We start from the raw sequence: 22,648 nt of genomic DNA on the forward strand, positions 1-22,648 counted from the left end.
AATGTTCAGTGCCTGAATAAAAATGAAAAAAGAAGGTAAACCACAGAAGTGACTTAATAGATCCATGCTCTTTGTGATCTCTAAATTCACTCTAAATTCTTTAATATTTTTTTTTTTTTTGACATATTCAGGGTGATACAAAATTCTGTATGACTAAGGCCATCTAAATGTGAGCAGGTGCTTTGGGTCCTCATCACCCTGTGCTGTGCCCTTCACCTTACTCAGCTACTGCAGAACAGCTAAACTCTTACAGATAAAGGTAAACACCTGGGATTATTTAATCTCCTCAATCATCTCATTTCTATTAGAGACATATTTAAGAACTCATCTTTTTCTCCAGATGTCCAGATGAGACAATGCACGACGAACATGCCGTAGCATTTCCTCCTCAGACCACAGTGGACGGTGTTTGTTGTGTCCGTCGCTGTGCTTTCACGCGTGTAAGCAGTTGGTGTGGCCCCCGTGTCAGTGCATGGTGTTTATGCTGGAGGGGGGTACGCGATCCATCACCGGCCAGAGCTGTTACCCAGGTGCCAGAACTCAGCCTTGCACAGTCATCTCATCTCACCTTCCTCCCTTTCATGACAGGCAGCTCAGGGAAGAGCCTTCAAATTATATCCCCCTGGAAAATACACCCCTACCTCTACTGCATATACAGTATTTGAGTGAGAGAAAGGTAGAAATACACCAACAGGCAGCGCTGGCATGACTAGATCATTTTTTTTGTGGCTGCTGCGGTAATTTTATGAATCAAAAATTGCTAATCATCCTGGACACTGTGTCAAAAAGGTGAGATATCAATTCTGGAATAATGAAGCAGTTGTGAGTACAAGTTATTCGTTTAATGTCTTCACATCCCCTCTTACTGAGATGATCCACAAGCAGTTAAAGAATCAGCGGCTTTCCTCATCAGCTAATCTTCATGTAATTAGGAGGCAGGATGCAGCGTGCTTCAGTGATGGGTTTTAATCACACTCTCAACAGGACCAACAGGAGAACAGTAGAACAGTAGAATTACATTAATCTGGGTAATTTCTGTGTCCATTTCACTTCAGGTCGCCTTGGAGTGACCGTCACGTTGTCGCTTCAGTTACACAGTATTTGACCGGGTCAGGTGTGAAATGGACGTATATAGTGCATTTTTTTTCCAGCAGCACACGAAGATAATTCTCCACCATGGCAAATCAATAGGCATCTGTCCGTTTTAATGCAGTCCTTCAGATAACACTGCCATGATTTCAACAAACGCTGTAGTACAGCAGAGTGGGGACTGAAATAGTCCTTTCAAGGTAGAAAGGGTGAATGGGGCTTTTGAGAGAAGGCATCAAAGGGAAAGAGGGCACACTAAAGACAGCAAGGAGAATGTGAATAGCCTGTGGAGAATCCGTAAAACCAAGCAATCAAGAGTGTGCGGTGATAAAAGCGTTTGAAACAACTGAAGTAAAACACTCAGAGGGTAAAATAATACATAAAAGAGACATCTTTAAACTGTAAGGCTCCATTTGGATCCTTATTAAAACTTCTATATGAGCGAATCATATTAATCATTGTTATGTATCATACGTATATTATATGTTCTACTGAAATGCTTGGATTGGGCCTTAGGTTTATAACCCTTGTCAATATATACTTACATTACACAGTTAACCAATATAGCTGCATTCTTAAATGTGCAAATTCTAGTCATTAAAAATGGAGAAATATCCTTTGTACCAGGTGCTCAGATTGACTATTTACATTACTATGTACAAAAAGAAATACTTTTCTGTTTTTACAGTTCTGATTTACAGTGTTACAGGTTGCTCTGAATAATACGACATTTCAATGAGACATGAAGCCCATTTATATTTTTCTGTGAGTACACGCACACAGGTTTGTGAGGATATATTGGTTACCCTGAAAAAAAAAATGAAAAATCTTATAAAGAAAAGCACTTTTTGTTTTAAACTCATGCGCTCACTTCTACTGCTACCATTAGTAGAAATTTACAGTGTTCACTTTTTATTTTTTTCTTAGGGGATAGCTTAACTTAGCATAAAGACTGCGGACGGGAAAGCGACTACAACAGAGGCATTGATCTTGACAAGCAAGTGAATAATGATGTGAATAAGGATGGGATGACCCCAAAGTGTTGAACTCTAACTATATTTTCGATTTTCTATCATTTTTCTTTGAATGCGTCTATGCCTAGTCGACTGTTTCTGACCAGTGACAGAAGAAAACATATTTACTGACAAAGTAGTTGCCAGTGAAAATAGTTAATGTGCAGACTGACCAAGCTGCTGACACACTGACGCTAAAGATCACTATCAACGCGTTCGTGAGGACGAAGGGAAAGTTTGGCATGTTGGATAGATTCCCTATTTGTGCGTTCACTCTATGTTCTTCAGAGCAACAGGTCGAGAAGTCAACAACTATGTTACATGAATCATGGAATAATGACAGAATAAGGGAAAAGTTTTCAAGTAAATATGGTCTGGAGTAAATGTGGCTTGTGTTGGATCTAAAACTTGGAGGAGGACAGACCGCTGTACATGTCAGCCCTGAGCTTGGCCCACTCCGTCACCCTCTGGATGGAGCTCTTCTCTCGGGTGAGGATGCGAGCGACCTTGTCCAGCTTTTCCTCGTTCCTCTCCAGGTAACGCACGCCTTCAGCCTGCAGCAGGCTCAGCTTCTCATGGCGGCTCTCGTCCATGGCGATGTCCTCGCTCATGTAGGGGTTGAAGCGGAAGTAAGTGTCTCGGGGAAGGAAGGCGTCGAGCATGGCGTGAACCTCTGGAGGGAGGGAGAGAGGTGAGAGTGAGGCCACACGAGAAACTCAATCATAAACACACAATCAACTCCCTAATAGTCCCAATATGTATAAACATTCAAAGATTGTGTTATGAGTGAAAAGGGCATGTGAAGTCAAATGCTGAGTGTGAGGAAAGGGAAAGTGTCTGGATAGCATGAGCAGTTTAAAATCAACAACATACAAAGGCATACAAACAGAGAGCGGGTAACAAAACAGTCTAAATGTGCCTGGAGGATCAAAAAATGACAACTGTGTTTTCTGTCTGTGTTCCCACAGTAGATCAGGGGCCCAAACATGGATACTATTAAAAGGCCGTACAAGTTATACTGTATCTTGAGGTTACTTGGGACTAGCTACTACCAGCTACAGATATGCAGTTCCAAGCTTATTAGCCAAACAAGTTGGGGGCAAGATTTAAAATGTATGCAGAAAGGATTAGCAGGCTGTCAAACAGGAAAACACTTTCTGCAGCTCAGAAAGTGTTTTCTGATGAGACAGGTTTAAGTCTTGAGTCTTTAAGATGGAATAAAAAAAAAAAAAAAAAACAGTTTACACAGCGACTGCGTTTGTCATCTTCTCAGTGCCAGCTTCTTTTAGCCTTTATCAGCATTGCCAGCTATGGAAACCCAAATAAACACACAAAGACTCCATAGTGACTGTATTTCTGTCACCAAAGTCTTTGGTGCGCCTCAGAAAATATCCACAAATTCACCAAGCAGATTGCAGTGGGCTGCGAGTCAGCATTTATTATGCAGGCTGCAGGACACTCTCAAACAGGTTCGCTGCATTTCTCTACTGTCACTGAGGTTGCATAAGGTGACGTGAGTGCACAGCTGTCTCATGATAGAACTGACCCGGGGTCATTTTTCTAAAATACAGTTTTAACATAGAAGATTAACCTTAACAGCAGGCTGAAAAGCGGTGTTTAACTGCATGTTCGGTTGAAAGCGTCACGCCTGTTCCTTAAAGAGCTATGCTCGCATCTCGAAGCCCTGCTGATCAGCCTTATCTGTCCCCAACAACAAACCAAACTCCACTGATGTACTCAAGACAAAGTAGGAGGCACGCTGAGCTTTCGGAAAAATAAAAAAAAAAAAGGAGGAAAAAAAATGTGATAAACACTTTTGCTAATCTGCTGTTTCTAAAAAAACAAAGCCTGATGGAGAGCCGGGGAGGGCTTAATCCCAAACACAGGAAGAACAAGTGCGGCGAAGCATCTAGGTCACACGCTGCACCACAGCCGCAACAGGGAGGGGACCGAGCCAAATTTAGGCACAGCAGAAGTGCCCATGTCTAGAGGTGATAAGGAGACACTGCACTGGGTCGCAATGGGACGCAACCAGAACAAAGTCAACATGCAGGACAGTAGTTTCTACACTGCTGACATCAAAACCCAGTTCATCCTCTTAGAAATGATATACTAACAGAAAGCCATTTGGCATTACGGTTGTAGTTTGCGCCGTTCCATCCACAGACTTTCTGACTGAACCATGCTGGCGAAATTTTATCTTTTCACCAACTCTTTATTGAAATATCTCATCTGTGTATGGCATGGACCAATGTAGACAAAAGATAAGGTCAAGTTGTCAAACTGAGACCTTGTTTTGCTTGGAAGGCTAACACACTGTATACAATGTTGAGCACCAAGCACTTTCATGGTAATTTAAATCAAACTCATATGACCCAGTAGTAGCTCTCGATGGGATTAAAGGGACACTCCAGACAATTATCATTTCACCTCCTCCAGTTAGAAAAGTGACAAGATTTAGACCACAGAGCAAATTAACAAGATTGAAGCGGTTTCGATTATTTATAGCAGTTTCAAGTTATTTGTAGCATTTGTAGAGCCGCGGAACTGATGACTTAGCCTCGGGGGCAACAACCAATGTTTCAGGACTTCTGGTGTAGCCAGTAGATATCTGGGTAGCGGAAAATGGATATCTGGACCAAGACTTCCTGTTGCATGTGCCAGTGAATGCAGCTGGAGTTGAGTTTACCCGCTGAGACCAAAGGCTGCTCATTTGGTCAACTATTGCTACTTGGGCAGCAAATGGTAACCAGAAATCTTTAATGACGCAAGGCATATTTAATATGATGCAGTGTCACTTACCTTCTGTGTCCGTGGCACTGCTGATGACGTTGGTGAGTTTGGTTTTGAGGCTCGTGTACGTGGTGCTGTTCTTGCCGGGAGTTTCGAAGCGGCCCGTACCCAGTGAGAGCACACACTCCAAGGGCGTGTCGGGCCACAAACACTTACACTCATGGATAGCGAGCGCCGTGGGGTTGTTAATCAGCAGACCTCCATCCTGTGCACAAAACAAAATGCTAGTGACCCCATTTGTACGCTGTGAATGGTGTTTGACGTTTTAAGACCACAGCCAGCGAAACCAATTAACTGGAGTTTGAAGCCTGAAAACCTTTGGTGGATTTTTTTTTACAGCCAGTAGATGATTTTTTTGAAGAATATCAGACAAAATGAAAAGAACAAATCAATGTGCAGTTCTAGTGCTGCTTGTCAGTCTACAAAGCAAAGAGCAAAATTGTTGTTGTTTTTTTTTGTTTTTTTTTCCCCGACAATTTCTCCTTCCCTCACAGTTTCAGTCAGACTGGCTTTGATATCGACCAACCACCCAGGAGTGCTTTTGCTTTGGATCCATATTGTACCCAAGGCAGTGGGGGAGTAACTGGAGAAGCTGTGGGGACTGTTGAATAGGCATGAGGCTGAGGGGCCGCGGGGCTGCGGGCTGGCAGCAGGATCAAACACACAGGGGCCAGTCCTCATTAAAGAGGCCAGGCTGGGGGGTGGGAGCTGCAGGGCCCCCAGCGTCTAGGGACAAACTAAAAGGAAGAGTGCTTGTTTATGAGGCCGTGTGTATGTGCATGTTAGATCGAGAGCTCATGCATGCTTAGAGTCAATGAATATAATAATGGGGGTGTTTCTGACAGCGTATGTCACATGGATTCACACACGGTGAGCCTGGGGAACGGGAACGAACATCTCATCTTTCCAGTTCACTCCAGCACTGCCTAATGACAATTACGTAGAAATCTGTGAGAGTGCAGGGTCTGATACGAGGGTCTGGACATCATCTGGGGAGTAGACTGAAAAACTGTATCATCAATCCCAAGGATAAAATTGCCAAGGACACTGGCTATTGTAGTTAGACTAAGGGCACTGCATCCAGTAATAGCTCCCATGACACCAGATGCCTTGTGAAAGACTTACTTAACATAGTAGAAAACTAAGTGTGACACAATAATATTCAGCATTGCATAACAGTCAAACAAGACTAGGAGTCTACAGATACATTTGCAGCTCTGTTAAGACCAACACAGCAGCCTCTGAGCTAATAACTAGTGTAAACATGCAGATAGCGTTAACATATACTGAAGTAAAACAAAAACAAAGCTTTGGTATGCATCATATAAAGGTGAATAATAAATGAGAAGTCAAATAAGTCCTGTTTATGTTTTGTTGAAATCAGACATTTTAATGGTTTCTGAGGAGGTTTTGTGTTTATGACAGATCTGGTGTATGCAGCAGCTAGTGTACCCATCACAGAGTTATTCACTGACCAGAAATATGCAGACCAAAAATAGCTAATGGAAGTGCCAGCTTTAGTGTTAAAAAAATCTTGAACAAGCACAGTATTGGGGATCATTCATGGAAATGTCCTTACTTTTGCTGGAATTTGCAGGATGGATGAATGCTAAAAATCTCTGGTTCTAGCTTCTCATACAGTGTACGGATTTGTACTTTGTTTTCTGTGACAATAAACTGAATGTCTTTTGAACTGAAGCTTAATAATCACTGAGTCACTTAATAAATTAATCGCAAAAAAGAAAACGTTGCAAAAGTGAGGACTGCAGAAGTGAAGAGCTCCCACTGAGCCCCGTCCCCTCCATGTTAGTGTCATTTTAGGTCGTTATATAATACTAATGCACATTCAAGGGTCAATTCTTCTGGTAAGTTTCGTTTTAGTTAGTTATTTGACGCGATACATGCAGGATGTCATGATCATGATGACTACCAGTTGCCATGCCAACCGTTCAGTGAAGCAGAAGTTGGGAATAAATAAATGAATTATTAAGTACAGCTTGCAAGATGGCGTCGCCCGTATCTCCGGGAAACTAGCATCAGTTTGGACAATGCAAGGAAGTGGGGACGCGTCGTCCATATTTATAAACAGTCTATGCGCCAATGCGTGAAAAAGATATTTCATTAAAAAGCAGATGCAGAAGGAAAAGCCGATGGATGATCATGACTCTTAGGACCATGAATATCTTTTGAAATTCACATGGTAATTATTGAGATACAGTATTTCTGTACGGACCAAAGTGGTGGATGGATTGACAAACTGATAGAAAAGACACTCCCATCCTTTAAGCTCCTGGAACGGCTAAAAGTGAAGAAATGGGCAAAATTACAAAGGCAAATGTCCTCAGTGCCTCTGAGTCAAACTGGGTGATAGAAGAACTCTCTGTGAGTTGAGAGAAGTAATCTGTTATGATAATGTACTGTATGAATCAACCTCAGAGTTATTAAGAGAATTTCCTGAGAGCGCCACAGTCTCAGAGAGCACGCAGCCAACTGGCTGAGATGGAAATCACATGAAAAGGGTTTCACTCTGTCACAAAGAATGGTAAAACTGCTGAGGTAGCCGTTTGTCCAAAGCACATCATTATGCACCAGTAGGGTTTCTGGCAGGCCAAGAAATGAATCACAGAAAAAGGCAGAAAGTGCCTGGTTTGGATGTGCTCCTAATGGAGACTTAGGGGGGACTTGCTGCAGTGGGCACCAGACGAACCCAGCTGGAAACAAGACAACTAAGCAGTTTTCTTATCACTCACACCACTGAGAGAGGCTCCATTTTCTGAACTCTGTGGCAATTATGGCAACAGCCCACGTCCAGTTATGGGTTCTTTGTGCCGATAGCTGGGGGCAAGTTTCACGGGCACAGTGGCCGGCCTTGCACACAGTGCCAAAGCGTGCAAAAAAAAAAAAAAAAAAGAAGCAAACTGCGCAATGGTCTTGTGAGTTAGAAGCTGAATGCTATAACTTGTCTCCATTTCAGGGCTCCTACTTGGGCATTTCAGAGCTGCTGAACATAATGTTAGACTGGTAGGCTGCATTCAATTTTTAGAAGCATAAATAATTTATTTGCATCTTTTATGTTTCTCCACAGGTGTCATGAGCAAACAAGCCTCTTTGTTTGAGACCAGACTCCGTGAAAGCAGTCTGTCCGAGGCTGATGCTGCACTGTTAGTAGCCCGTCTCTCTGAAGCTACTTTTCAGTGAGATATCCAAACTTGGACAACTGCCACGTTCTCACACAAGGGTTTCTGGAGGCCATAGCATATTTGGACAAGGAGTTAAGTTAGAAACAATGGTGTATTTAGGACAAACTGCAAATGAGCTTTGCATACAGAATGGCCTGACTCAAGCTGTCAGTCAAACAAGCAGCATGCGCGAGTCAAAGGTCACGTCCATTTATAAGGATTTAGAGCTGTAATGCTGCGTGTACTTGAAATGACTCCATCCCACCATGAAAAGCAGCGCCATGTGTCAACGTACACGTGTCGTCAGAGAGTGCACCCCTGTCAGTTATGACCATGTGACAGAGGTTTAACCCCTTTGGGGTTAAACTTCCATTAGATGGAGACAACTTTGAAATCGGGCTTCCTGAAAGGCTTAATGATTTCCTTTCCCAGCGAATCTTGATTCCGGTAAAACCTGTTAGTTAATACTCCAGAGAACCACAACTCATCTGGCCTCGCCTTTGCCCTTCAGGGTGTAATAGCTGGTCCACAAATCGGCTCCCAATTTTCTGTATGCAAACAAAGCAAGTTCTCAGCTAATTAGGACTCCAACATGATATGTTTCAGCTCTTTAGATAGCCAATTTAAATATATGGCTTTAAAGAGGCTGCTTTTATGCTTTTACTGTGTAATAAAACTACTCCGATGACACAAGCTGTGATAAACAAAATTAAGATGTGTGATGTGTATACGTTGCCGTCTGAAATTTCTCCACTTTCATTAAGTTTTGTGAGCTTATCTTCATAGGGCCCGTTTGAGCTGTCTTAGAGGGAGAGCGCTGATTTGAATAGGAAAGAGGTGCTATCGGCAGGATCGGTAAAAGTCATTTCACGCCCCATTGTATGTCAGCTCCCATTAGCTAGGACAGCAAACTTCATCCTCTTCATTCAGCCTGTGTGCCTCTGTCTCTCTCCCTCTCTAACCCGTGGGTAAAAAGCAACACTCGTATGTGCTCGGGTCTTTATGAGCCGCCACAACACAGAGTAGAAAGGAGTCTTTTGCTTAAATCTAAATGAGGTGATCTTTTGAGATTCATCACGTGTAGCATTCACGTCACATCTCCGAAGAGCAGCTGTGGTCGACACACTTTCTTCTTTGGCTTCTTTGACAGGGCTGGACTGAGGGGCACTGAGCTCTGTCACAATTTATTATGCAGCTCTGCCAGTGAGGCTCCCTTCTTTCAAATGATTAATTAGGGAAGCGTTACATAAGCCATGGACATCTGATTATGTCTGTCACAATAACCACTGTTTTCCAGAGATGGCCATTCAATTGATGAGCACATAATTATGCTGCTATAAAAAGCTCTGTGATGCAGACTTGACGCTTTGCATGAATATCTAAAATCACGCTGCGTGCACATACAAATTAAACCCTCAGTCACTCTGTATGTAATCAGAAAAACAAATCTGCTCAATGAGAAAAATTAATCGCCTAAATGGCATCCATAAAAAGACACCATTGTGATCAGCAAGGATGGGAATGGGAATAGTGTGAGTGGCATTCCTAAGTGGCGGCCAGGTCAAGTCAGAGGTCTTCATGCCATATTATGCGATTACGCCGACTAGTTCTCCACTTGGCCCTTTTTCCTTTATCGGCCCCAGAGGTCACCTCGCGGTTCAGATCATCTTCCCAGCCAGTCCACAGCGGACGGACCCATCTGTGAGAGAGCCAGCTTTGCCCGAGGCAGGCAAAACAATTGAGATTTACTGTGGACAGTTACCATTTCCTACACTTTTTGTGAATACATGACCACACACGAACAGCCAGTATTGAAACGATGAATCATCCCTGCCGTCTGCAGCGTTCATATTATACTGTGACAGTTCCTGAAGTGATATGAATGGGTCCAGAAGCCCTCGTTCATAATAACTTGGTCCACCCCCTCCAGGTTCTATGTATATATCTGACAACTTCATATTTAAAAAGCAGATTTTCATAATTCATCAATTGGACAATTAAAACCTAATTGTGCTCTGCTCAGGAGAGGTGACTCACACTTGCCCATACATTGTAATGCAAGGTGTAAAGCTGTGAATTATTTCTCATCCGGGGGCACTGCAGTGAGAAGTCTGCTTAATGTGATGCACCACGAGAAGGGAAGCAGGATAGAGACTGAGAAAGATTTGTGAAAGCTTTCAGACTGCAGTCAGTCAACATAATCAGTGGACCAGTCTAATCCCCAAACAAGTGTGTCCGTGCAATCCAGTGTTTGTGCATGTGTGAAAACATGTGTGTACACCAGAACAAAAGGAGTATCCAATTGAAGAAACAAAGGTAATGTGACAATGGGAGAATCTGTGTGTGTGAGTTTATACTCGAGGGACAAAGATCCTGAGTCTGTTTAGGAAGAGGAAGCTTTCTGCAGCTAAAACGTCTGAGCTCCATCCTCCGACAGCCTGCAGGCCGAGTTCTCAGGGCTTAACACAGGAGGGGAGAGCTGGGATGAAAAAGTGGCTAAAAGCTCAGATTGATCCTCTGTGTCGCCTCCTCCCTGAATCTACCACAACTCCTCTCTCCACTCTGCTTCATCTGAGTTAGCAGTGTGGTGCAGAGTCTGTAATTTATGAACAATAACTTCACCTCCAGAGGCCTTTAGAGGAAAAGAAGAGAAAATGATGATCCAAAAGGTCATGATTTCTTGAGCTGCACTTTTAGACTGACACTTAATTATGTAAGACCTTCTGCCTCAGCCCTTCTCTTTTTAAAAGTCAAATCTGCCGCATTTAATGTCTTCACAGACTAACTTATGGCCATTCCCTCATTCGTTAGGGACATGAAAGTAAGGGAGAGCTGGTTTGACCTCCATTTGTGCCTGTGTGAAGTCTTTCTGCTGCACATGGTGCCATGTTGGGGCTCTCAAGAGGTCGCGCTGGGGGTGGTGGCCCACCAAAATCCCATGCCTCCTATCAAATGCTGGCAGGGGTGGGCACAAAACAAGGTCCCATTCCTCCCCATCGCCTCAGGAGACGCCATGGCAACCACGCGGAAAAAATTGTGCCCTCCTCGCCATTCTCCGCAAGCCCTGGCATCCACTGTGAAACGTCTGATGTCTTCCATTTCTGTGTTCTTTAGAGCCGAGATAAGTGAGAGAGCTTTAATGTGGAACATGCGCATCCACCCTCCCTTCATCTCCTCTATTTTTTTGCGCTTTTTCCCCCTTGTTCCCTCTCACCAACGCATCCTCTCCATGGCTGTGGTAGCAAGTGTGAGGCTTTGATAATGCCGTTCTGCTCTGCTTCAAAGGCCACGCTCCAAGTTATAATTTCCCCACCGTTACTGGTGTGAGTTTACAGTTGCAAGTTCTCAGCTAATCACAGAAACATCAGCGAACAATCAAGTTTCTTCAGGAGCCGCTTGAGAATTCCAGCCTTTGGTCAGCATATGGTGTGGCAACTCTTGCGCTCATCATACAATGGAGTGATTGTTCGAAGCCTGAATGAAATGGAAAAGTCTGTGGGCGTTCGTGGAAAAGGGTGAAATGACTCTCTCTATGGGAATCCTGACATCATACAGACAGCATGTTATGTTCAGGACCGGTTTCAAGTAGCCAGTAAATAATGTCATCAGAATGTGCAGCATTTTGAAGATGGCCAAACATTCATATTGAAATTAAAATTGTTAAAAGCTGCATGGCGGCACAGTGGCGTGGGGGTTAGGCGAGTTTGCATGTTCTCCCTATGTCTGCGTGGATTCTCTCCAGGTACTCCGGCTTCCGTCCAAAGACATGCCTGTTAGGTTAATTGGTGATTCTAAACTGGCCATAGGTGTGAGTGCGAATAGTTGTCTGTCTCTCTGTGTTAGCCCTACGACTGGCGACCGATGACAGCTGGGACAGGCACAAACACAAAACCGGTTTAGGAACAACTCAAAAAAACATGAAGAACAGCACAAAGTGTTGACCTGGCCTCCAAATTCACTAGATCCCAAACTGATCAAGTATCTGTGGGATGATCCACAGAGGCCCTTCCCCTCAAATCATAGGACCCAAAGGCCCCCACTAACAACATCCTGTTACCAGAAACTGCAGGACACCCTCAGAAGGCCCATGTCCATTCTCTGATGAGTCACAACTGTTTTGGAGGCACAAGGGAGACCTACACAGTATTAGGAAGGTGGTCATAATGTTATGCCTGATCAGTGTATAAATGCTGTTTTTTTTACAAATTGTAAATTATATAATTATAAATTATATATATTATATAATTATATTTCTCCCAAACTGGATTTTCTGAAAAGATCTTTAACTGAATAGCATTTGTCAATTATATTATTCCTTTTACAATGTCATAAAATAAAAATAATAAAACAAAAGATTTTATTTTGACCTGCAGTAAGCAGATGGAGGAGATGTTGTTGAAGATGGAGAAGTCATTAAGGTAGCTCCTGACTTAAACAAAGAGAAAAACGTCTTTGAAACCACAAGGCGCCCTTTCATGACCCTTCTTTTGAAACTGCCTTCAAAAGATACAGGTTTTATAGCAGAACAAATGCATTTGGGAATATCTACAGAGATGGAGAATATAAGTTAAAACTGTCCCAGGGATACAAACTGGAACAGATGAGGAAAAGCTCAAATCACAGAGGAATTACCAGTCAAGGCTGAAATGCAGGCTTATAATATTCTCTAAAGATTTACTGGCCTAAAAGGAACCAGAGCAAAAATGTGCTTGTTACAAATTCAGGATTAGTTTTTCATTTCTTTCAACAGAAATAAAATGACAATAAAGATCTTGTTACTGTATTAAATATAAACCATTGATGGCGTCTCATTTTCCCGCAGTGCGAGGTTTCCTGCTGGTGGCCAACTAACAGAGTTTGCAGAGGCAGCTATATAATTATACATTCTGTCTTCTCATTCTAACAAAGCAGATGCAGCAGTGAAGCTGTTGTGCACAATGAGGGAAGAGCTCTGTTGGGCTAATTTATGCATCTTAGAGTAGAGGGAGACCTGCTATACGGCATGCGGGGGAAATCTCCCACCACAGGTGGGTTTTCATCAAGCAGTCTCTTTCATTCTCTGCCCGTGGACTTCCCCATTCACCTACACAACTAAAACGGCTTCCAATTAAGTATGTCGGAGCTCGAAGACATGCAATATTGCCTGTGATATAAACACATACTCATTCACATGTGATGTCTGTACGCTGAATTCGGCAGAGTCTATAGACTACACCTGTGTTTTGAATGTCAATTCAAGAGAAACTAGTCAAACAGAAGCTACATCAACTGAATACTTAAACAGGAGTGGTATATAAAGATCATGTTATTCTTTTATCTCTTTATCAGTCCGAACAAAATCATATTCACTGTTCCTGAGAGATCCTGCTAGGTCTTAATTCGTGTGGTTTCTTATTTCACTTAAAAGGCAAAGGCAGCCATACATATTGATCAGTAAAACAATGGAGTGGGTCGGTAGTTTGTTATGTTCCTGATGGCTAATGCGTACCTGTTTAGAGGAGATGGATTTAAGCGCATCTCACGACAACTCTACCCCTCGCTCTCCTGCCAAAATGTAGCTGACTGGAAATAAACACTGACGAGAAAGGAAATGGAGTTCCTCCCTCTCTCTCGCTCTGCAGAGGATTTTTCATCATTAGCCTTTCTCAAAATCCTTCAAACTCTCCACACTGACCGTTCAGGGCATTTTTTATCTAGCCGAGCAACAATAAACCCTAGAGTACTGTAGCAGAGCGCTGCAGTGTGTGAAAATATAGCATGGATGTGAAACATGGTGTGAGAGAAAGGAGGAGTGAAAAATAAACCTCCACAGGAACATTAAACATTAACAGTGAAATGGTAGCGTGAACACACTGACACACAGCGATGATTTGTGTCTTAATGTGTGTACTGCGTTATTTTGAGGAACTGAATAGAAATAATAATAGGATGAGGACTAGAGTAAAATTGGTTTTCCACAGAAGTAAACACATTCCCTGAATTAGCTGATGGATAATCATAAACTATTGGTTGGACTCATGTTGAGCAATAAACTGACAATCTGTACTCTGACTGATGAGAGAATTCAAGAGTAACGAATCAGTAAGTGGCCTCACCTTTGGCTTGAGGGTAGCTCACTAAGACAAAATATACGCTAACAGGTGATTTAGGGACCTGACTATTTGCTGGGTAATTCTGATCACAATCAGACTCAGCGACACGGCCCCCCTCTTGGTTATGTGTGTTAGATATCAAATCCATCTCTGTTATTGAGTGAGGTTCATCCCCAGACACATCCTCTGAATATGATTCCCATTCAGTTTTTGGTATGAAAAGAGAAAACATTACATTTCTTAATATGCAAAATAGCAGAATAGCATTCATTGGACTACTGTGCTTCTTCCAATGAGGACTTCAAAACATTTGGTAAAAAGGAGCCCAACACAGAGTTAAATTTTAGATTTGTTGTGGCCCTGCAGGTGTTTATGCAAAGTATGCCCACATCTCCTGGACTGACATTTACTAATGTTCCAGGTCTGTTAAATAATGACCTAACAGTTTTGAGGGTTGGCAAGAAATAAAAAGCTTATAAAACAACACTCAACATCTGCTGTATTCTCCAACCCACTCTATTCGTCTGTAATGATGGCAGTCTAAGACGTTGAGCTTAAGAAACAGCATTCATGTCAATCACTGTCAATGACATTGAGTAAACACTTTCCAGATGACGTTTGATGATGTTTCAGACATTTTACATCATGGTCGTCTAATCTGAGACCACTGTGAACGTTACTGACCTGGTGGAGGTCATTCCCCAAGATGAACTCCTGGAAATACCCAGGGGCTGCCGATGTGGCACGGATGGCCTGCCAGAGCTGGTGCTGGCAACCCCCCAGGTAGTGAGAGCGCACCCCGGGCAGCAGGTTGTAGTTCCTAAACACATAGGCCTTCAGAGGAGTGCCCCGGTTCACAATGGTGCTCACAGCTGCCACCTACAGGTAAGGGAAAAGACTGTTTTCTTTCCTAGTATGAGGCAGCATTTAACAACCGGATGAAAAATGCAGGCATAACATCTATGCAGACATAGGTCGGCATTCTGATTGATCACATTAATATTATCCCTGCTCTCTGAGGAGTCTACTGACACATGAAATCATATATACTTATTTAAGCATGTCGTCTTTCATGGCTTTAAGGTTTATTTTCCTTTCGCCTGCGTAGCGGAAAAATACTGAAGCAATAGAGAAAAGAGATTTCTGCGTAATTTCCCAGTAAACGAGGTGTGGCGAAGACTCAGTGGTCAGTGCCAGAACAAGAGCAGAGAATGAGTCAGATCATCTTCTAAAGCTCACCTTGGGGCATTCAGGGTTTCTTACGGTCTCCACCAGGAGGTGGGAGCCCATTTTCTCTCTGTGGAGGTGCAGAAGGGTGATGTTATTTTCTGGTATAGTGAATTTTGGGTTGCACAGGAATACTTTATAGGACTGCTGACCATATTTGAGCATGAGGTGACTTTTATTCTTTAATATGTTTTTCCCAACCAGTCACTGCTCTGGAGCAATTTTCTTATGTTATAAAAATCCAATTTCCAACCATCTGAAACATTTATAAGTCCGCCTCATATTGGCAGTAAAGTCTATATAATAAAAAAAGAGACCCTACCCTTTTCTTGTTACATAGTTTCAATTACTCTTACTATTATCTTACAATAAAAATAACACAATTATTAGCTGTCTGGGCAAAAGGAGAAGGATAAAGTTTTTGAATTGTTTCTCTACACGGCTTTCACTTCATTTGAACATCAAGCACAGGGAAACTGACTTGAGGATGTTCTCCCAGGCTTCACTGTCATAGAAAGCATGGCTCCAGCCCATCTTCACGGTCCCGACAATCACATTCTGCTTGAAAACATCAGAGCCCAACTTCCGGTAAAGATCGTCACACTCCTTCACAGGGATGTGAAATACGCCGAGCATGAACCCCAAGATAGCCCCTGAGGTAAAAACATTCAAACAAGGAAAGTGAGCAACCTGTAATGGTAAATTAACTACATAAAAACACATTATTATAAAGAGGAAGCATACAAGCTTCTGAAGAATGCATCAAGGTCCTCTGAGTTAGTAAAAATTGTTTTTGTGCCATTGTCAAGGCGACTAATACTTATAGGAGGATAATTGTCTGAAGGAGTAACATTATCCTGTTATGATCCAGAGTGAATGGGATTAACATGGTCATGAGACTATAGCAGAAGATTTCTCAGCATTATAGCGTCTCTTTTCTCTCCATGATTAAGTACAGCCTTACAGGATTAACAAGACACAACGGTGCTGTGAGGGCAGAGCTTAGGTCTACCTTGAATAATGTGAGTAATCAACCTGGCCAGATGTGGCCCCGATAGGTTTTAAGTGTGCCGAACACCGTCTGATCTAGCGGGCAGATAATGCCAGTATTTGACAGCATTCACTAAATCTAAAAATGAAGCACCTCCAACTGGTGGAGATTAAGAAGGAGAGAACAGAGAGAACATTGAACAAACAGAAATTTTCCGGGAGCGATTAAATGTGCTGTGCAGATAAAATGTATTTCAATCTGCTTTCGACTGAAAACAGCAAAGAAGCAGATGGAGGAAACACTTGGAGGATGGTCCACAGCACCCCCCTGTGGTGATTTAACACAGTCTTGTGGAAAACTATCAATTTCTACAACAAAATAGAGAGAAATAAAAGCTAATGTTGTAATATTATTACTTAGGATTTGACTGAACTTGAGTAGAAAGCAACGGGACTGATGGGACTGACGGAATATTGGTGAAAATGAGGTCAAAACAGGAACAGAGAAACAAATGGGTCACTCAGCTATCTATGCTGCCAGTCCAGCCTGTGCTGTGCTCACATAATCCAAATACACATGCAGAAGTAGGGCAGGAGGACAACGTACCTGTGCTGACACCACAGATATAATCAAACAGTTTGTAAATGGGTTTGCCGGTCAGCTCCTCCAGCTTGTGTAAAGTCTGAAGGGCAAGAAGTCCCCTGAAAGTATAAAGTCAAACATGCACATAAGGAGTGTGAATATTTAACTGAATGCTGCTCAAAAATACATCCACCTAAAACTGACACTAATAGAAGCAACATACGGTTCATGAAAACTGAACATTCAAGACATGACCTTGGCCACAGTTAATGCTGCTCGGTTCCACTTTGAAAAGACCTGGTATCAGCTGCTCATATCACCCAGCAGAGAAAAGAGAGGAGAATAAACAAACCTTAATCCTCCTCCATCTATGGTCAAGATCCGTATGCCTCGGCCTTTGACGGGCTTTTGATAGCCAACAAGAGCGAGAGCCTCTCTGACCGCTGCCCTCAGGCCCGGGTCGTTGGCCTGCTTCAGACGGAGGAGGCACGGGATAACCTTCTCCTAAGAAACACATCAACAAACCATGGCGTTCAGGAGCAGAAATGAAAAACAGTGTCAATCCAGATCATTTGGCAAGACCACAATTAATAAGATTTACTTGTCCAAAGTGAAAATGTTAAGGTGGGATAGAAAATAATAAGAACAGGGTTTCTCAGGCATTATATGCTGCTGTCCTATTTTGCTGCTTGTTTTCATGCTGGTGGTTTTCAGACTTGCTCTGGCATGACCCCATTCAGAAGCCAAAAAGGCAACATATATAAACCAGTCAATCAATCATCAATCGCCTCCAGTGTCTCTCTCAAACCAGTGACACACAGGGAACTTTTATTATTTCATTATTAAATCAAACTGAAAACGTTACAGCCTGTTATCAACTTCCAGCGGGATATCATCGCACATCATACCGTCTTCATTAAAAAGGAATGAGAGATGAATGCTGGTGAGATCTCGTCACACCTTTAAATCCCGGGCTGCAAGTAGAACATGACACCTGTGTGCACTACAAACAGACTGAATAATGTGACTGAAATAAACGTGTGAGATGTTTGATTTACTTTGTCACTTGAAATGCGGACATGGCTGCAATGAGACCTAAATTCAGATCACTGAGTCACCGCAATGGCCTCCTTTATGTCGGTTAACATACACAAGCTTGAATTCTTATTCTTTCAACAATACGCTGAGCTAAAGTAGGATTTGACAGTGGTAACAGAAGCCGTGGTTTAAAATACTCTAGGTCAGTACTTCATGATTTCCTAATGTCATCAGAGATAAGGCTGTGACATAAATAAATACCACAGTGTGCAGTTTACACATAGTTGCATAGCTCAGGCATTAAACAGAGAACAGCACGTAACAAACTGACATTTTGTCTAACAGCGACAAGTGGAAGGTTATGTGACAGAGATGGCCAACTGATACCAGATATAATATGATGATTTATGTTTAAATTTATTTATTTTCATCCCGACTCATTTCTGCCACAGCATTAGCTAGTCTTCCTCAGGATCCCAGAGGCAATCTCACGTAAGTGAAAGTTTTTATCAACAACCAGAGATAAGAATAACATAGGCATTATCAGTGCTGACAAAGATGAACAGTAATCCAAACTACATCAAGGTGGGTTTTTATGCATCTCCCGCAGATTGTGATGCTAGATAATTCTTGATAATGAGAGGGAATTTGCTCCATTAGGATGACACTCTGAAAATAACATTTTCATAAACTTTAAAACTGCAGTTACTCTAGAAATGTGTCACATAATTATGTATTTGATCTGGATATGGCAGCTGATCCTTAAAAAAGACAGTACTGCTTGCTCTATAAATAAATGTAAACAAGAGAACCAGGACAGCCTACTGAGTGTTTCAGTCATGCTGATGTGATGATGTCATGTTTCTGGACTTGTAGAAGTATGTTAAGGTATTTCTTAACAGACTAAATGACTGAGAATTACATAACACTAATGAATTAATGATACACTTTCTTATGACCATGAGCTAGTACCAAGAGTACAAGTTTTGGCTTTTAACAACACCACACACTTTAATGATAACTATAATGATCTGGAGTATAAAAAAAAAAGAAAGAAACACAAAATGGTAACTTCAGATTTCTAACCTTGACTGCAACACCACGAGTCTCTGGAAACTCCAGCAGGTGGTAACTTAGGTCCTCCACTCTGTTGATATACACCCTTACGTCTGATGCCCTGTGGAGAGCCTGGACCAGAGCCCGCGTTCGATTGTCCACACTCACCCTGGCAATAATCTAGGAGACAAAATTACCAGTAAAGTTACCAGGTCTGAGGTTTAAACATGAGCTTATTCGTTTTTAAAAAAATAACTCTCCTCTACATATCAAACATTATGTTAATATAACTAGTTACATGTATTTGGAGTTTTCTTTGCACACACATACAGTGAAACACAGATAAACCTTGAACATATGAAAGCATGTGTGCAATGTAATGCTTATCTACCTCACTGGGCTGATATAAAGTCACTGCTAGTTTGTTTCACTTTGTTTAAGGTCAGACCTCAGAGATTTACACTTCTCAAGGTGGACGGGTGTGATCACATATACCGAAAAGGCAAATGCAAAGGTAAAGCATTTTTATATTGTCATTGCAGGTTTGCCACCCATATCAACTCATCGATTTAACCACCATCTAAAAAGAAATATGGTTATAAATAACATTTAAATAAAGTTCCAGAATGTAGAATGAGTGGGTATAACGTAATGTGAGATGTGTATACATATATATATTAGGGCGGGGACTTTAACGCGTTAATTAAGATTAATTAATTACACAAAAATAACGCGTTAAACATTTTTTACGCATTTTAATCACACTTATTGATTGGCCGCTCAATTTGTGATCCGCTGCGTAAATCCTTCGGCCGGCCGCCCGGGAAACTCCGCCCACTCCGCCCCTGGCCCCATTTCTGATACAGCGGCAGGCCGCCGCTCCAAAATCAACATAGAGGAAACAGTGTGATGAGACCGCTTTGGTTGGCCCCGTGGATGGGAAATTTTGTTATAAATCCATATGAAAAAAATTACTTCTCACTGTTCTCAGGTCAAATATTTATATGCGATTAATTTCGATTAATTAATTACAAAGCCTCTAATTAATTAGATTAATTTTTTTAATCGAGTCCCGGCCCTAATATATATATATATATATATATATATATATATATATATATATATCAACAACGTAAAGACTTTTGTTAGTCTATAGAGTGCGTACCATCTGTGACCCACTAACGGGTTTATTTTTGAAAACAGATTCCCAGAACTCAGGCAGCAAGTCAGCACTCTGCCAGTGGTGAGAACGTCTGTCAATGTGATGTCTGTGGACAGCTTGCTACAATACACTACATACTCAGAACTATCTGATGTGGGCATCATGTTTCATTCATAGAAATAGGTCATATCCTACATACACAGAGTCTCCACAAGACAAAATGTTTACACAAGGCTGAAAGAAAATGAAAAATCCTATGGATAAAACAGTCGGGGAACTGATTACTGAAAATGTATCCTTATAGAATCACTTTCTTTTTCCTACAGGAGGACGTATTGCTTTGTTTTAGACCTACCTTTTCCCTTTGGAGTAGAAGTTTCTTGGCTTTCTCTTCTGCAGCCTTCTGCTCCTTACTAACAGCAGCCTCAACCTGGTTTGGTGACGCATCATCAGGCTTCTTCTTCTCCTCCAGTGCCGCACGTTTAGACTCTCCTGTCCTGAACTTAGGAACAAGGGGAGCAATGTAGTTCCCAACAAATGCTTGCACAGTTGGAGCTGAATAGGACAAGTACTGTCCTAAGCTCTTCTTTGAGGTTGGAGTGACCGGAGCAGCGGGGTCTGTCTTACCAGTCACCGACACGAGTTCTGAGGTTTGTTTATCCTGAGAGGACGTAGAGGTATTGTCCACTTTATTGTCCTGAGTCTTTGTACTGCTGCTAAAGTATGAGTTGATGTGATTGGCTAGGTAGTTGTAAGTCTCATCCAGGCTGACTGAAAAGGTGCTGGGATGGAAAAGTTCAGTGGTTTGTTTTGAACTTGCGTTCTTGCTCTCATTCAATGCGGGTGGAAGCTCGTCTTGCTTCCTGACACAGCTAGCTTTGACAACTGGAACAACACGCCTCAGCCTTTTCTCCTTGAGTTCACGCACAGTCAGGATTGTGGCGGAAACAGTGGCTTGGGTCGGACTGTGAGGATGAGCGGAGGTAGTGGCACTTGCCTCAATTGCAGCAGGAGAAGTGGAAAGAGGCGGATTGGCAGAAGATGAGCTGGGTGCAGCAGATGCAGAAGGTGGAGCGGGAGTCGGCGTGACGGCACTCTCCTCTGCTTTTACCGTTGACTCAACATTGGCCTCCACTTTCTTCCTGGCCTTTAAAGCATTAGGTTTGAGTCGTGCGATTTTGGTCATTAGATCGGAGTGCGTCCCACCCACAGCTTTAGAGACTGTGTCCAGTGTGCTCCTGACCCGAGACATGTGTTGACTCAGACCTGCAGACCACCTTGAGGCTGAAGTGTTCAAATACAAGGTGCTGGTGTGGAGTCCAAGGCGTTGTTGTCGAACCTGGTTCGCTTTAAAGACCCATCCCTTACGGCCCCTGATTCTCAGGTGGTGGATGTGCTTCCAGCTGAGAAAGTCGGTTGTGTAGCAAACAGGTTGTTGTACATGAATCCTTAAGTGAGAGGTAGTAGACAATGGAAGTGATGCTGCTGCTGACTTGCCGGCAAGTGTCTGCTTCACAAGAAAAGCTCTGTTTACTTTCACCCAGGTATTTGAAGCCCATCTGTGACTCATACTGTTTCAGGGCACAACGGCTTCAGCCATCCAAAGAATTAGTATTCTTTTAATTAACCTGGTAATGGACGACAAAAAAGTGGTGCACACGTGAAAGAAATAAAAAAATGGAGAAAAAAAAACAGCAATTAAGACAATGGATTTATAAAGTGACGATACACAAATACTAACACTGAGTGCTCATTGGGCTGGTGTTTGAGCATTAGCTAGTCTTCTTCACATGATAACCCATTCTGTAGCTCATAATAGCTGAGATGAAAACAACTGAATTTCTACCAAAGGCGTTATAACGACTTTGAGAGCTTTGCTTCTATTACGAAACAAGCCTTGAGTAAGTCTATCTGAATATCAACAACTAGCTAACACGATAGCAAAAGCGCTAGCATTCAAATAGGCCAAACAAAACACAGTTCTCCTTACCAGTCTGTTTATGCTGTCGTTTCAGGAAAGCCCGGAATCCTTTAATTCTTTTATTAACTCTACATCCTTCATAAACGTTAACAACAGAGTATAACACCGTATAACCACATATTGAGTCATTCACCCTGACACTGTTTCCAAGATGACGTGACGGCGGCAGTCAAAAGAAAAACAATGATCACGTGATCCTCCATCTTCCCCGCCATTGGCTGCCTAAGTTAGCATCTGAAATGGAGCCCTTTGATTGGTCAAGGACATTCTCCACCATTTATCCGTGCTCTGTTAGGATCAGCATTTGATAATAACCCCGCGTATCCCGATCAGCAAACCAGGATCTGCGGAGTCAGTATCCCATAAAATAAATTGTTTCCGCCTTTCTTCGAAACCCGCGGGGTTTACTCATGAGAAAAACAAGCGCTACACAAACATGCAGTGA

General features: G+C 42.4%; 1 protein-coding gene across 1 annotated transcript; it reads right to left on the minus strand.

Annotated features, from left to right (window-relative positions):
* Positions 1-794: 794 nt before the first annotated feature.
* On the minus strand, positions 795-22,374 carry LOC311495159 (calcium-independent phospholipase A2-gamma-like). Its single transcript, XM_084554509.1, has 10 exons — positions 22,213-22,374; positions 20,578-21,850; positions 19,091-19,240; positions 17,319-17,470; positions 16,991-17,085; positions 15,875-16,046; positions 15,406-15,463; positions 14,851-15,045; positions 4,905-5,100; positions 795-2,775 (listed from the first exon to the last, which is right to left on the minus strand). The coding sequence occupies exons 2-10, from the start codon at positions 21,790-21,792 to the stop codon at positions 2,504-2,506; spliced, it is 2,505 nt and encodes an 834-aa protein (XP_084410635.1). The 5' UTR covers positions 21,793-21,850; positions 22,213-22,374; the 3' UTR covers positions 795-2,503.
* Between the last annotated feature and the right edge of the window lie 274 nt (positions 22,375-22,648).

Source organism: Chelon labrosus, assembly GCF_963514085.1.
Source record: "Chelon labrosus genome assembly, chromosome: 11".
Taxonomy (NCBI): domain Eukaryota; kingdom Metazoa; phylum Chordata; class Actinopteri; order Mugiliformes; family Mugilidae; genus Chelon; species Chelon labrosus.